General features: G+C 42.7%; 1 protein-coding gene and 1 pseudogene across 2 annotated transcripts; both read left to right on the top strand.

Annotated features, from left to right (window-relative positions):
* Positions 1-2076: 2076 nt before the first annotated feature.
* LOC109473368 lies at positions 2077-2905 on the top strand (annotated as a pseudogene).
* Positions 2906-5812: 2907 nt separating this feature from the next.
* On the top strand, positions 5813-16685 carry LOC109473885. Of its 2 annotated transcripts, XM_019774018.1 has the most exons (8): positions 5813-5940; positions 8756-9012; positions 10535-10611; positions 10825-10868; positions 11166-11370; positions 11534-11691; positions 12919-13812; positions 16480-16685. In XM_019774018.1, exons 2-8 carry the CDS (start codon positions 8879-8881, stop codon positions 16492-16494), a joined length of 1527 nt encoding a protein of 508 aa, XP_019629577.1. In that variant the 5' UTR covers positions 5813-5940; positions 8756-8878; the 3' UTR covers positions 16495-16685. The 2 variants fall into 2 exon arrangements, with proteins under 2 accessions (XP_019629577.1, XP_019629576.1); XM_019774017.1 differs by lacking the exon at positions 16480-16685 and having other exon boundaries at positions 12919-15872.
* Positions 16686-17036: the final 351 nt, after the last annotated feature.

The following is a 17036-nucleotide window of genomic DNA, read 5'->3' as shown; positions in this document are numbered from 1 at the left end:
GGTGGTGTGTGTGTNTGTGGTGTGGGGGGGGGGTCGGTGTGTGTGTGTATGGGGGGAATGCACGTATAGGGGTGTGGAGAACTCGAGACTCTGACCTTTCACATAGAACCCATCCACACAGGCCCCAAAATATTCTTCTGCGACCTACCAGTAAGAGGTCTGAATGGTGGGTTGAGTTTGTATGTGGCTCTGTATGGTGGGTAACAGAAGATGGTAGTGTCTTAAAGACGGGACAGCAAGAAAATGTGACAATTTTACCACGTTAATATCACCTTGGTCACTTTTAACATTCCTTGAATGCTGAATGTGGTAAATATTAGAGTAAAGCGTGTTCAATATTCCGACAACCGTGGTCCCATTATCAGTGTGATTGTCCTATGCCAAACGCACTTTCCAAATTGCAGCACATCCTGGCGACGTTCGATCAAAGTGCGGGTATGTTAAGCTCCCACTAAGATAGCCCCAAGCTCTTTGGTAGAAAAGGGTAGAAGAGGGTGAGTCATGAAATGATCCAGACTTTCAATTCGCACCCCCATACAAAAAATGCTTGAATGGATATTGCTTGTGCTTAAAATCTCATTTTAACCTTTTGATTGACTGTTCATGAAGATTTAGTATGTTGATTGTAGGTTCCTCTACCCAGGGGGGTCCAGGGGGTTGGAGAATGCAGCAATGACATGGGCCGTCGATCATAAAGCCCGGTCTATGTGATGCCACCATGCCCCATCGGCGTATTGACACTTTCTGAGTAGTGGTGTCGCCTTTAACGACCCTCTGTCTACATATTCATCACAAGTGAAGATGTCAATCTTCCGAGGGATCTTCAATGATGTTCTGATAAGAACACATATATGTCAATCTGTGGGAAAATCCATTACAAGGATCTCAAGACCATAGACAAAACGCAACATCTGACTGGATATAACGCCGCTAGGGCTATGAAACTACTACAGAGTATCTTAATGTAACTGTATTGGAGAGCAGAAATACAAAAGATATTTTTAGACGGAGCATTCCTTTACGAGGATACAAGGACAAAATATTTTCATGGCTTTCCAATTCCTCGGACTGTTAAGTGTGAAGGACATATAAACAAGACTACAAGCGTTGTGGAGTAATTTTCTCAGACAATTGTGTGTGACGATTTCTTGAAGGCAACTGTCTCCTGATGCCATAGATCCCATACTTCATAGCTCGCTTGAGGAGTTTCTTTGTCAGTTAATTAATGTCTTTATCGTCGTGTTGGTCGATTCCAACGGCAATCTCTGTATATAATTGCAATGAAAGAATGTTCACTTCTCTCCCGAAGGCTACAGAATGTTGTGTTAGAAGCGTGTAGGATAGTAGTTTTGTGCGATGTTTACAAGTATACTATCAGCATAGATGAGGCACATACAACGGTTTTGCAGATATATCTAAGTATAATGCAAAAGTATAATAGCCAATATTGTACATCTTCGTTTTCTCGTTTTCTGAAAAATTTAGTCTGATAAATGCAGCTAGAAAGATATGGTACCAATAAACCATGTTCAGTGAATAGTAGGTATATATCCATGCTGTTTTGTATGATTTTGATATGAAGTATGTATGTAAAGGTCACAAAATCGCGTCTGCATTCACCTAATTATTCCTTAGATGTTATCTTTGTCATCGGACATGGATAATGTGCATCACTATAACTACATCAACAGTCCGCCTGACAGCCATGGATCTATGCTACATGTTAAACATGCAGGGGAAATGTAGATACTTATCAACGTATTCCTGTGTCTCATATCATTACTAATTTGTGAGGGACTATACTTTTGATGTAATCATGTCATGATGACGAACCCATTCGTAAGTGTACAATCTAATGGTAAGTATGTGTGTGTCCTGGAAGGCAAACCGTTTTAGAAACTTTTATCATGCTTGACTACCTTCTCGTCAATAAGAATGAACCAAACCAAACAGACAACAGCTGGAGGCAAGTTAGAAAGATGAATGACTTTTTCTCACCATGTGACACATCTAGTATCATGAATCACTAGTGACGACCACATAAACCAAAGCAGGACGGTAGGACAGACCAGTTCGCGCCACACGCTCCAACTGGAGGTTAGTTTTACCTGTAGTTTGAACGTAGCTGTAAGCTGATATAAGCATGGAAGAGAAGGACTTTCACCCACGCCACGCCGATCTTGTCATGCTGGAGAGTGACGACTTCCATCTTCCCAACGAGCTGGATCGTCTGGACATTGATTTCACCGAGCGCTTCATGGGCGACAGGGGGTTGGACCAGCTCGGTTGTGGTGAACGTTGTGATTGTGACGGTGTGGTCGATGCATGGGCGATCGCCCAGGTGTTACAGCCGTGCACCCACTGTGTCGACAAGATGCAGCGGGCGAACAGTTCCAGTGATAGCCGCGGAGAATCCACCGGCGATGGTCACTCTTCCGCGCGACTCGGCAATGATCTCTCCGGCAAGCTGTCGGATGAAATGGCCGCCAACAACAACCGTGAATGCGGAGACCTGTCCTCCACATGTCCCTCAGAAGAGCAGAGCTCCTGGTCAGAGACGTGCAGCGGCTGCACGCTGTGTGACGCCGAGTTCGATTTGGACCTCATCTCTCTGCTCACACATGGCGGAAGTGACATGGCATGTTTACCGGACAAGGCCATCTCGGCTGAAGAAATGGTCGCCTCGTGGGTACAGCAGTGCACAGAAAGACCGTCAGGTCATCCAGGATCGTGTTTTCATAGACACAAGTTTGGGAACGTTTTGAAGACGATGTTACAGAAGACATTTCTTCGAAAGGTGAAGGAAAGGTTACAACGACCCAAGCAACAGAAATGATGTTCTACAGGGGCTAAGGGATGTTCTACATTTCTCAAAACTGTTCAACATAAAAAGAAAGCTTGGTAAAAAATTTTCTCAAATAAGGAAATAGCTGAATTGTTGAAATTTAATATCTAGTTTATTCTTTGTACCAAATGGCAAGATGGCATGCTCAAACTAACTTGTAAGCAAATTGGATTCGGTCGGTTGAAACTGTTAGTACAGAGTGGTACACCATTATACATATGTACTCGTAAATGTACAGTAGAACATCTTCATTTATGATAATGCCAGGGAAATTTTGGAAAGTTCTTGATCAATAAATGAACTATATTAAACAATATCTTGTGTGTGTGTTGTGTTTGGCAGCGTTCCTATTGGTACTTATTGTGATCAGTTTAGATCAAACCAAAATAGTGCAGGCAAGATCCTTGAAATGGTCAGTTCTTCCACAATTGGCCTAATTGGCCGTCACTCCCTAGTGGCAAACGCGGGCAGACATCGGGAAAAATTATAGGGCATGTGCTCACCCCCTGCCGAGGATAATTACAGGGATCAGCACTATCTAAAGTGATATTTAAACTACATGACAAGTAGGCAGGGAAACTCAGCTACTGTGGTACAGTTGTGGTTAGCATGGACTTACCAGAAAGTGGTTTAGCTGTCATAAACATGTTTCTATTTTTGCTAGCGCTACTTGCACATTAATTTGGAGTATTATAGATTGGTCGGTCGTTCAGCTCAGGAGAAGGTACCTGTAGTTAATACCCCTGAATATTTTTGCAAGCTCCGTACAGGTAAAGTGTTATACAAACACAGCAGTTTGATGGCAAGGCTGGCGAGTGAATACTTACGCCGCGTATGGCAAGTGTTACAATTAGTATACCCCCTACCAGCACAGATTATGTGTTAATCCTACAACAGGTCCATAAAAATGAAGTATGTTCCACGCGAAGTGCCACGTGAAGTCATGAACCGTGTCCATCCTCTGTTCAACAAAGTCCCCCGGGGGCAACATGCTGATGGCAATGTCCCAGATGCAATGATTTATACATTACATCCTAAGTATTGACGTAATAGTAGTGATAGTAGTGACACAATATTGCCTGGATGGGTATAAATAACAAAAGCGCAACAGGTAAGGCCCCCTGGCCAATTTTGTTGGGATAACTCTAAAAGCAACATAAAGTGTGAGTGTGTGTCTGTGTGTGTGTCTGTGTGCGTTCATATAGGCCTGTAACAGTGTGTGCAAGAGAATTCGCAAAGTCTACTGTGTGGCAATGCTGCTCACTGTTACCATAATGTGACGGGGATGGGGAAGTATCATAAGTTGCTGTCTGCACTCGCGACAGAAAATTGCAAACGGTTATTACGGTAATTTCATTTAGTGTATGCTTTTATTTAAAATACCAGTGGTATAGCATCCACAACACACAATACAACCGTTGATATGTATGAGAAAATACGACATTTAATTTTCCCCACATTTCGCTTGAGGTGTCTCCCACATCGTCTTAAGTTGCACTTTAATGATACGTTTGCTGACGGCAGATCAACAAGTGGCGTGACAAAGCAGATATTCATCAGGATTCCGGGCATTGCTCACACATTAAAACGGCCAATCTTGCGTATGATATCCCCTGTGCCTTCAAGTGGCACGATCTGCCATATTCAGTTGAACGGACCTGTCCTTGATGACCAGCTCGTGTGCCGAGGACATAGGGATCTATTTTTCCTTTTGTAGCAAAGTTCGATAAATGTCCAATGACCGCACTGAACCCACCAGCTGTCTGACTTCTGTCTCTATCTTGGATGGAATCCAGACGTGAATGTTCGCGATCACAGTTGGTGATGAACATGTTGGTGAATGTGTCATCAGTGTCATCACGACCGACTTTATACATACAAATAAATGATCTGCCTGCTCGCCGACAGCATAACCCTGGACCAGATCTCTCATCGATGACTAATTGGACACTGGGAATGAAAAATGGCTTTATAATGGGCTCCCCCAATGGTATTTATTCCATCGTTTCCTGCCATTGACACCCATTGTTCCTTCAGTAGTTATATAGCTGGTGTGTTACGCCGAAGGGCGGTTATACAAGCTATACAGATACAGATATGCTATATTGATGTTTGACCTTGTTTACAAATTGGCTTGAAGTATGCAAACTCAGCTACATTGGTCATCCTTTGCGTATCCTCCCCTTGCGTATAAATTTGGTAAATTGTAGGCTACATTGGATTTGAGAAAGATTCTGTAAAACATAATAATATAATCTGGTCCGACAAATGGTTTGGGCTCCATGTTATTATGCAGTGTGTTCTCTACAAAAGCTCACACAGTGAGCTCGAGGCTGTGTTGTGGAAACATCAAATACTATTAAAAAGGCATGTACCTGCTCTATCAATATGTAGTCTTCTGTCTTATGTTGTCGTCAGAGCAATATATGCATACCCATAGCTGGCATGACATGACATGACGTGACGTGACGTGACGTGACATGCGGACGTCATGTTGTGGGCATGGGAACTGAACTGGTGCGAGGCGTGTCTGGTTTGCGCCGGACACAGCCGGAAATACCAAATACAGAGCCTCGGTAGGTACAACTTTAGGCATGTATCAAAGCATGCCCCCAAATATCATCGGAAGCGTACAGCAAGTGATTAATCGCTTAGCTACGTGTCGCCATCCGTACCTTGAATGCCAAATTAAAAACTCCCTTTGACTTCGATGAAAACAACAGTGACATGATAGAGCAGTCATGACCATATTCACAGCTACAATGCTGTTTTCATCGGGCTTTCATCATGTCCATGTGATTGTGAGTAGTAACTACAGACAAGCAGCAGATAGAGGCGCATGTTGCACTGTGATAACCGGCAGGTTCTAGACCTATACGTCAAACTATTGATATCGAGGAACGCTAACCAGATGTCAGGGGCTATCTAGTTACAAGGCGACTATAAATAAAGGTCCGGCCTATACGTACAGTAGCCTGTGGTAAAACCTGTTGATGAACAACATCAGGCCGTCAGGGCCAATAAGTGGGCAGAGAAACGGCTGCCCGATCTTTACACTCCTTATGCAGACAGAGGTAGACGTGGCGGTTTCATCGGTACGTCATTTTAGCATTTACGGGGTCATTATTACAGCTTAGAAAGATTTCCGTGGCTTTATTCATTAGATAAAGGCATTCGGAGGGGATCAGCGTAGTCTGTGATTTGAGACAACTGTCTCACAATCTGGGCATATACTACTACGTATACGCCATACATTTCGCCAGTCCATCTACGGAGGGAGATCGCTTAATTTTCCTTTTATCAATCCTTCATCTAAGTGTGTTCTCAAAAAGGGAGGGAATATTTGTGTCTGCTGCCAGTTGAAACCATATTCTTCATGTATTTTCCGTATCAACTACTAACTACACTGCCGCGTGTCGATGTAACTGAAGATACGGCTCTGAGATGTAGCTGTCGTATCGTGTGCTTATATCTTGCGTGTTCATTACCATGTGTGTATCTATTTGCCTATTGTTTCTGTCAGCAGAGATCTAGAAATCAGAGAAACTCAGGGCAAAATCTGAGCAAATTGGGCACCCCTAATAACCTTTACCACCGTAATGCCTGCGTCATGTAGATTATAATATCAGTTACAGGCACGCTTCCAAATCTCCTACTGTAGATGACAAGCATGTGGCATGTAACTACCAACGTAAGGAGGGACTGCTATTAGTACGTTGAACCAACAAAATTGTGCAAAAAGTTTTTTGTACCATTCTTAATCTTAAAAACCGTAGTACCAGAGTATAAGATGCATTGATGTGGGCAAGGTGGCTTGGTGTGGGCCAGTCTTTAGATGTTAGCATTACGCAAATCTTTTGCAATTTTTTCCGCAATGGAGATCATCAAAACTACGTATTATAAATGTACGTAATCCTTATATCTATAATAAGTAATCCTAGTTAGAAAACAGATGTCTATAAAATTATACCGGCCGTTTATAATCACAATTTACCTTCCGAACAGTCCTCACATGGCACCGTCTTTCCCCTCATCATAAGCATTTGCATTCTTTCCAGTGAGGTTGTATCAAGTATCTCCGCAAGGCTTTACAGACGACATTGCTGTCGTTCTTAGCTCCGAGTGCCAAATTGTCAAGGAAATTGGCACAAACATCCTACATGTTTTCTGCGACCTTCGTGTTGGATGTTATGCGCGGCAAACATGAAAGATATTGGCTCTCTTTCAGAAATTATCAGTTAGGCCATGTTGATTTGATTATATGGATGACATCCGCGCGCGCATGAATTTTCGGCCATTTAAAAAAAAAATGTTTTCAACCATACTGTAAATCGTGCAAAACAGTTGCTAAATGAGCAAAAATATACCATACGTTGCAAGGAAAACATTTAGAAACGATACCAATGTCGTAGAATGCCAAAAATCAAAGGAAAAAAGACAATAATGTAAAGAAATGAATTCGAAGAGTAGATTATTCGCCATAACATATTCTGTGCCATTTGTTCAACCTTCATGACCACGTAGATTTCATAGTGAAAGCAACTTTTTTTCTTGCAAAACTTTTTTTTTATTCGCACGCGCGCATCAGTTTTGGGGTTCCCAGAGGATGTCATCCATATAATCAAATCAACATGGCCTTAGCAATGACATTGATAGAATATTGTGATAAGGGATAGTTTGTCATGGTGATGATTAGACGGGAGTTATAGAAAGTATTCATCTGGATCGTGTTCGGTTAGCAAATTTCGTGGCCAGACGATTGCTGGTGGCAGACGATATGTGATGTGATCTAATCCTAGGACACACCAAATGCACCTACTTCTTGAAACGGGCTTATAAACAGCAACGGTGAGAAACATCTCATGTAATAATAATAACAATAATGATAATAATCATATATGTTCAGTTTTCTCTTTCACTAGCTGAAAAAGTTGCCAAAGCATATAGTTTTCAGCCATTTGATGTATATAGGGTGCACGTTTTAATGACATTGGCAGTACTTTGTAGATTCCATGCCCAACCACCCTCCATTGCATGCAGCCACCTCTATGCTGACCACACGTGACTTGTATTCATGCAAACTTGACCCTGCGTCGTGCATGGGAGTGAACGTCACAAATCATCGCCAAACAGCTGTGTCATCCCCCGGACACTGGTCATCGTCAATCATCACCATCACACACGTCTCTACACTGCCCATATGCACGGCACCCCTTACTTGTACGTCTGTTTGGCATCCATGTTTTAATATGGACATCTGATACAATTTCGGCGCGTGGCAAGGTCAGGTCACCTCTCGGGGTCGTAAAGGAGAATATTTCCCACGACTTTACGATTTGATGAAACTTTTGCACCGATTTGTACCAGTACAGCAGTATAAAGATTGAAGGGATGACGTAAATGGATATTCTTGGCTTTCTTGGAACATATGAGACTAAGTAATACACTTGGCCTCGTAAAAACGCCATAGGGGACATGTGGAGCGTACAAGTATTTTATAGACAAGACCGGGTACCGACTGCAAAGCAATGGCAATTCTAGAGATCACGTTTTTCGTTTTGCATTTTTGTCTGCGTCATGATCTTCAGTAGTACAAGTTACTTGCTTCCTAAAATGCCTGAATGTATCTATATCTTTCATCAAACTAAGCACACATGCGCTCGTACATTACCACTAAGGTAGCGTGCGACAATGTTATTTTGCTGAAGCCCTCCAAAATGCGAAGGTCAACACCAGCTTCGTTTGTTGCCACATACATTAGTAATTGGCAGACATAACAAGCACCAGGCACGATACGTTTTCGCCATATTTGAAAGCGCGCGCCAGTTGTGTACATCTGTGCGAGAAGCCACCGGGCCTAACGATTTGCAGCTATCAGTCAGTCTCACATGCCAATCTCTATCCACTTAGCACTGAGAGGGAACCGATTGCCTCCGACATCTATAAAAGGGAAGCGTCGTTTGTGAGTGCGTACTACAAAAGGGCGGGAGAAACGGTCAGCAGACAGAACCGAACGCCACAGTCAGAGGCAACATGCCCCGTCCAGCGGTCAGACCTCGCACGGCCGCAAAGTACCAGACCAGCTGGAAGAACAGCGGCGGGAACAGCAGTGCTCCGTGGAAGGAGTGGAGATTCGGCATCAAGCCAGGAGCTCGGGGCAAGAAGTAGTAAGTGGTCTTCACGGTCTTCTGTTTTCATCTCAAGAAGCCTTTCTCAGTCAGTCAGCACTTGATAATCAGTACATTTTGGTGGTTTGAGTATTCTGATTGGCACGGTAAGCAAAATGTTGGTAAGTCACAGAGTTTCTGTTTATGACTGTATTACAGAAACCACACACTATTGGTAAATCAATCTGGCTCATTCTAGACACGACTCGGCTCAGTAAATGAATGCTAGATTCTGCCGTAGAATTTCACTCAAACTGACTCAAGGTCGGGCAAACACCAAAACTGCGTATGAACAACCGACACAATGATGACTATTGAAGCTTGCAGCAGTCTTCATACAGAGCCATGATGCATATGATCTGTGTACCAATTAATGGCATAGCTTTCAAAATGGAACATGGTCCAAATTCAGCGCTGATCAATGGCAGTAGATGGGTAAAGTTACTGTGTAAATTTAGTCGGTCGTTACACGCTCTTAAATGAAAATGCTTCGCGTTCGTATCCCAAATTGACACAGTAACGCCGAGAATAGCTCACACGTGTGTGCTACAACGTGATCGTTGTTGCCGCACGAACCCAAGTTCAACGAGGCCACCAATCTCATTAAAAACTAATGAAACACTGTGTGAAGTATTTTCTGTTCAGACAAGGCCTTTGATCTGCCTATTTGCTCGCAGTGGCAGTCAACATGCCATCAGTTGAAATTCAACGATGCCAAAAATAACTCTGTAATGAGTTTCACAACCATACGCCTCACATCAACAAGATCTTAGAGAATTCTCTCTCACTACATTGATACAACCGAAGATACTTGGTCCTGAATAGTGTACATTTGAACAGGAAATCAGAAACCAGCATAGTTGGATCTTGCTCCCATAGGAATCTGAAAAATGTACATGTCTGGGCTATTTCCAGTATCGGTACTAAAATGAGAAGCAAAACATTTACATTTCCAAGGTATCAGGCACAGTACAATCCTTGTCCTCTCCATGGTCATGGTCAGTAGGAATTTAATTTTTCACGGACTGTATGCTTGAAATTCCTGGTATCGAGACCAAACCATTGCAGACTACTTGTGATGGAAGCGTTTTATCCGGTACGACCTTGTTTTTGCAGACACGAGTCGGTGCATGATCTAGTAGTTTGTGTCAAAAGTTTGTCCCTGATGACTAATCTCATCATTATTTGCCGCCTGTAACCACTGGCCGCATTGGATACTGCCTGGCCAGTTTGATACTGTCTTGGAACCACCCAAAGATCTGTTTGGAGATTACCTGATTGCGGCACCAGGGCAGACGTGTCTGTCGGCACGCACTCGTCCTCGACACGCCGACATTTATCAGTTGAGATGACATTGGTATGGTAAGGACAATGTGAAACATGGCAGGGAGAGAGATCATGTTATCTCCAATTCAAAAAGGAACCAACTTGTGTGCGAATGGCATGCATATTTGCTACACACATATCAAATTCTACGAAAAATAGTTACCCTGTACCAGATGTTCTTCATTTTTCTCCTCAGCTATACCGTACAAGATGTTACTATCGGCAACGTCACACTCAACATGAAGGCAGTCTACAACGTGACACAAAAAGATGGTACTCCTCAAGTCAATATTCTTGCTCTTTTTTTCTCTATTTGTAGATTGAGATGACTGATTTAGAATGTTGTTCTAATTGTATTATGCACATTGCAATATGTGCTTATTCATTTCCATGGAGTTCCAGGTTCATGCAAATCATCTTGATATCAATGGTATAGTTAACGTCTAAACTAGTTATTTTTGTTCAATCTTGTATCACATTTTCCAGCCTTGTTCTTCGCCACTGGACTGAGGCTGTGGCCATCGGCAAGGGTGAGATATTAATTATAAAAGTTTGTCTGTTGATTTCTCCTTTTCCCCCAAGAGTTGTTAAATAAGTAAACAAGATAAGTGAATTCGTCTAGATCACAAATGACACACAAAATCAATTGTCATATAACTTTCAATTCTGTCTGGTGTTCTCGTAAGACTATTCAAATTCTGTCTGCTGACCTACAATTCTCTGCCTTAACGTCCATGTATGATGTGCAAATAGTTATTTACAGAGCGAGCCTACTTCCCCATGATCCATGTAACGAACTTCAGACTTGTACTCTCCTCCTCACGCAGATACTGTCCATGTACCTGGCTGCACACCCTGAGGTCCTGGCGTCAGCTGAGACGATACTGGAGCTGGGGTCGGGGTCTGGTCTGGTGGGGATCGCCGCGGCCAAGCTGTGCGGTCAGCCGGGGAAAGTCGTCATGACGGACCACAACGAAAACGTGCTCGAACTGCTACAGGAAAACATAGACAGTAACTTTGAGGAAGGAGAAGGTAACTATGCTACACAACCTCAGGTTGTGTATGATTTTATATTGACTGATAAAAATTTCATATCACAAATGCTTCCAAGTGGCATTTCATTCCTTTCGTATAGTTAATCAAGCTGGGTGCCATGAAAAACAGAACGACCCGATTTCCACATGTTTTCCAACAGAACGCCCAACTTGTGAGTTCCTTGACTGGTGCATGGGAGTGGAGAGGTTTAAGAAGCGCTACGGGACTTTTGATGTCGTCCTCGGGGCAGACATTGTCTACTCCGAAAGAACCATCATGCCCATGCTCAGCACAGCCAGAACTCTTCTTGCCGAAAAGGTGCGTAGAGAGTGTATTTGTTGACATATCATTGCTGTCGACGCTAGTAATGCGAGACCATGATTTTCTATCCCGCAAATTACACATGACCAAATGATTGTTTGAAGATAATGAATGTCGAACACTGTTGTGCACCATAATGTGAATGCTAGGTACCCGAATATCTTCGGCTAAAACTTTTGTCGAATGAACTGTTATAGGTAATAACGCTTGCAATCAAATGTAGATAAGCTGCCATGTAGAGACTGGCCTGAAATATCGCGAGATTGCTGACCGGAGTCTACTTCCAGGCAATCTTTGATGAGGAAGTCAGGCAGGAGAAAACAAACAAAACATTTGGTCCTCGCGATCGTTCGGGCCAGTTTCATTGCCATTGTCACTGGCTCATTAGCTTTTCCAGATTTGAAAGAATGGTGATCAAAGGTCAAAGGTGACCACGCACCAAAGGTCAGATCTTTTTTAAGATCTTGACCTGTGCAAGTACAAGGGCAAGTAGATTACTCCTCAATCGGTAAGTTTGATTGGTTGAACTTAGCGAGGAGACGTGTTGGAATTCCGTACTCTTAACCAGCGGTAGTGCCTGCGGTACAATGTGTTCTAATTCCCTATACGGATTTCTCGCTTCTCTCACACTAAAACTAACAAATCTGTAACATGTTCTCCAAGAGAAAACCATGAGACGGCATGTTTACTTTATCGATCGTGCACCATGCTTTGGGAATTAAGCGCATCAACTAAGATATGTAAGAGCAATATATTGTTGATAGTTTCTCAAGCAAAGAACAATAGTCTAGGACATATGACAAAGACGTAAAATTAACCATTAATTCTTGTAACGTCTGTGTCTAACATGAGATCCATGGTGGGATTCGATCTTTTTAGTCGATTTTCTCTGACAGGCGATAAAAATGCAAACGGATATAGATCATAGATCACTGAATTTCCCCGCAGAACGCCATGCATCTACGTTACTCCAACAACGTTAACAGATTCTCAGATAATACTGTTCTTTGACGACCTAATTTGACGTAATGTAATCACAAGCTACATAGAAATTATGTATTTATTTATTTATTTATGAAGATTTACCACATTTGTGGAAGGATTGACATAACAGGTGACTACCACCTTTTCAAAGATGTCAACCCCGAGACCAGGCTGTAAGGTTGACGAGATGTATGATAAAACCGCTATGATGCAACTGTGTATTTTGTTCTGTTGCCACAGCCATCGTCAGTATTCCTGCTGGTGTACGTGGGGAGGCTGAAGGTCTATGACGAGATGTTCCGGGAGTGTTCGGCCGAATGCCAGCTGCACTGTACCGAAGTGAAGCTCGACAGCATCCCGGGGGCTGCCGACATACAGGACGACAGCGCCATGCTCCACAAGATCAGGGTCATAGTTCTCAGACACAAGGCGTTCCTGGACAGAAGTCTCGACCTCCTTGTTGCGGAGACGCTCGAACGAGTTCGAACTGTTGAGGTTGAGGATACGGCCGACAGCAAGGGCGCAGAAATCAAGAATCCCGTTCCCAGTGATGTCGACGTCGTGGTCGATGAATCCACGGAATATGACAGGTTTCCTATCTCTGATCACAGCAGTACGCCACAGTGCTCTGGGTCAAAAGACCCTTCCGCAACACCAAGCAATGAAAATGACGGACATACACCTGTTATCGACGAAACGGAAAACCCGTCTGATTGCAACGTAATCGTGCCACTTAAACACATTGCAATTGAAGCGTTAGTCGATGCAGCTGAAGACAGGTTACCAGTCGAGTCAAACTGTAATGTCATGGAAGACAACGGAGAGGTGGCACACAACTTTGGCACTGACATTGTTGGAGGGAACTCTCAAAACGAAAGCAGCGCGAAGAAAGACAATGACTTGTCAGGTTTGCCAGGGACGGATGAAGGTGGAGAAGCACCGACAATGACAGCACCAGCCGGCTGTCACAGCAGTACACACCCCGGTACAGACATCCCGAAAGACGACAGAGAATTGAAGAGCCAGGGGAAAGAGCGCATTTCCGTTATCCCCACCGTGATGGCTGCGTCTGAAGCCGAGGAGAAACCGCCGATTGTGAACGGTGCCCTGACAGCTGAACTGCCGTCCATTCAGGTGACATCTACGGAAGATGTAGTTGATTTAATGTCTGATGATGTAGAAACAGAGAAAAATGTTGTAGAGAGCAGCGATAGGGTCAATGTAGATGACTTAACGTCAAAGTCAGATGAACCTTATGAAGCTAATATGGTTGTAGGTAGTGAGTTAAAGGTTTCACCAGACTTAGCATCTAATATTGATGATACGATAGACGCAGTGATGGTAGCAGACAGGTTAGATGATGTACCAAACGAGGCTGGACTAGATGTTGACATTTGCACCAATCAGCTGCCTGTTAGTGTCACAGAAACACTACACTGTGATGCACGGGATAGGACTGACACCAAATTTAACCAAGAAGTAGAGTCTACCTCTATGACCAAGTCAGAAAACGGCAGGCAATCTGACGATATGACCATGTCGACAATTCAACCTCTTGACGAAGAGGTGTCTGGTATTGAGACTGAAGCCTCGTTGTTTGAGTCGAGTGAATCATTAGAAAGCACACAGGGCGGTGACAGAAAACTGAAATCTTTTGACGAAACCTCTTTGCTGGAAAATATGGGCAGCATGCAACCATGCTCAGTTTCAGGGGGCGATGATGAAATAATATATCATGTAGGTGATGGTGAAAATGAAACACGTTTTGATACAGACGATAAAGAGCCGGATAATGACATTGCAGAAGAACTCCAGACATCGCCAGATAATGACGATGATCAAGATGAAACGTCAACTATAGAAGGAAATGAGAGACAAAATTCTAGTGCAGAAGTAGATTCATTATCATATGATTCTCAAGAAGGGTCATTTGAATGGGATTCGGTGGCATTTAATTTCACTGATGAAGATATTGATGATGTGATCGATGAACTAGTAGATAGTAGGAGGGATGGAACAAAAACTATATTCAGTGACAAAGGAGAAGAACTAGACGACATAACTACTCACGAGGGAAATTCAAAGATAGAACGAAGTCAAAAGCTTCAGACAAATACAATATATGGAGAGTTCAGTGCCAGCGATCCACACATGTCCCTGTACTCTACCATGTTGCATCTTGTTCTGATCCCCGCGTTTGTATCCGTGGTCATGTTTCTTGTCGCTCTTTCTGCCTCCGTTTGGCTCCAGATTTTCTTTAAGACCTGAATAAGAAATAGCAAAAAAGAAAATAGGCAACGAGAAACAGAAGAGATCCAGCGCGGGGCACATGAAGCGACAAAACACCGTGAAGAGTTGGGTTGGGTTATCAGAAGATTTCAGGCTTTCTATGGTCGCCAAGTGAAGTAAATCACCGCTGATGCGCCCAAAACTTTACCTTCAACTCAAAACGTTTTGTGCTTTTTTGAATTTAGAATCCTAAGACTTGGATTTTGATGTGACATTTACCAACGTTTGTCAGATTCGATCAGTAACATCATAGTTAGTTACTGTGACGTCAGTTACCCTGGCTAGCTCCGTCGTTAGTACATGGTTGGGGATCACGTGTTCTTCGTATAGGACCTCAGGAGACTGAGAAAATTGTGGTTCACACTTCGATAAAGACGAACTTGAAACCAAGATCAAAGCTTCGATGAATAATTAAAACACAGGCTATCGTGACACTGTTCGATTTCAGTAGCTATGAGATCAGAATAGAAAATAGCAGGATAGACCAACGTGTTAAACCTTCTTGTACCTGATTATCTAAACAGGTATACTTAGTAGATATAAGGGAAGTTGGGAAGTTTTCACGTTTTTAAAGGGCTATATTAATGCATGAAGGATCGGTGGAAAAAAGTTGCTGTTTTTGGAAGAATTTAGTTTAGATGTTGTGTGTATAGATCAGTTTCATGATTCCCTCAGCTGCTCTGCATAGATATGTTTCTTGTTATGGCATAGATGCGCATGCTGATGTGTCGTAGTTGATAGACCATCGCCATTTTGTAACAATGTACATATAGCCGAAGTGCGCCCAGATGTTTGTATGGGCATAATCACCAAACCTTTCATTGTAACGTCTTTGTTGTGTTCGATGGTAAATACATCAAAAGCAGTGGTTACGGAAAATCAAAAGCATGAAATTTTGAAGTAACTGATGGAATAGAGAAACAATTGGTGACCGTTTGTTTCATGTCACTTCATTGCACTATAAAGCTTTTAAAACCACTGTGAAACCTGTTGTCTTCATTACTTTTTCTATTGCCATCACAATGCCATGCATGTTACATGTACTTTAACCTGGCTTTTATCAGCAATAGTAGTCGTTCATAGAATCTATCTCTCTCGAAGACTTACGAAATGCTAAATAAGTATAGTATCACTGTCTGTTATGGGGCGGTCGTAGCTCGAATTACGTGAAATCTGTCAAAATCATTGTGCTGTCTTCCGTCAATCAAAGTGTTCTATGACCCTCCTATCGTGTAAGGTGGGGGATGTAGCTGGTCACTTACAAGCACACCCTCCAACGCGTACTAGTAAACGCTACAACGCTCATTTCGCATACTAACGCAGCAGCGCTCCGTCACTAGTATTTTGCGCACTGACGCCGCAACGCTTATTTCGCGTACGTTTACTAATGCCACAACGCTTAGCACTAACGCCACAACCCTTATTTCGCGCTCCACCCTTTCTGTTCGTTCTATCTCCAAGCTGAAAATGACTTATTTTGTTTTATCTTGTCCATGTCGATGCCTATTCTAGGTTCGGAGACTGTGAAGCAGCTACGGGCACACAACTTACAACACTTGTAGGAGGGCATCACAGTCAGTTTGATGGATAGCCTGGTAAAAAAAGGTGTTCCTGGATATATAACCCATGTAACTATGAACTGAAGACTGTCCCAGGATAAAGTGAAAGAAACTGTATAGACACTAATACACACAATTAACCGTTGTGTATAATTCACATTATTCAAATGTGCGAAACAGATGTGCTTTATTATTGGGATCATAAAAGACATTATTCTACATTATTGGGATGTAGAATATACACAAGTCATATTCAACTAATCCGTTCTTAATATTAAACACTGACCAAGTAGTAGTCAGAAACAGTTTTAAGTATGCTATATTATTTAATCTTTTAGTTTTTCGTTTGACAAAGTAAAAATAATACACCATAGGGTTCAATTCAGGGTACTCAAAAGTTGTATAAATCTGTTGCAGTCAAACCAACCTGATTTTATGAATGACATGGATCCACAACAAACAAAGTATGCCAGTTCGTTATTATACACCATACTCTACAACAGGACAACG

Source organism: Branchiostoma belcheri, unplaced genomic scaffold (assembly GCF_001625305.1).
Source record: "Branchiostoma belcheri isolate BF01 breed outbred unplaced genomic scaffold, Haploidv18h27 scaffold3, whole genome shotgun sequence".
NCBI lineage: Eukaryota > Metazoa > Chordata > Leptocardii > Amphioxiformes > Branchiostomatidae > Branchiostoma > Branchiostoma belcheri.
The sequence above is the reverse complement of the archived record's forward strand: the minus strand, read 5'-3'. Positions and strand labels throughout refer to the sequence as shown.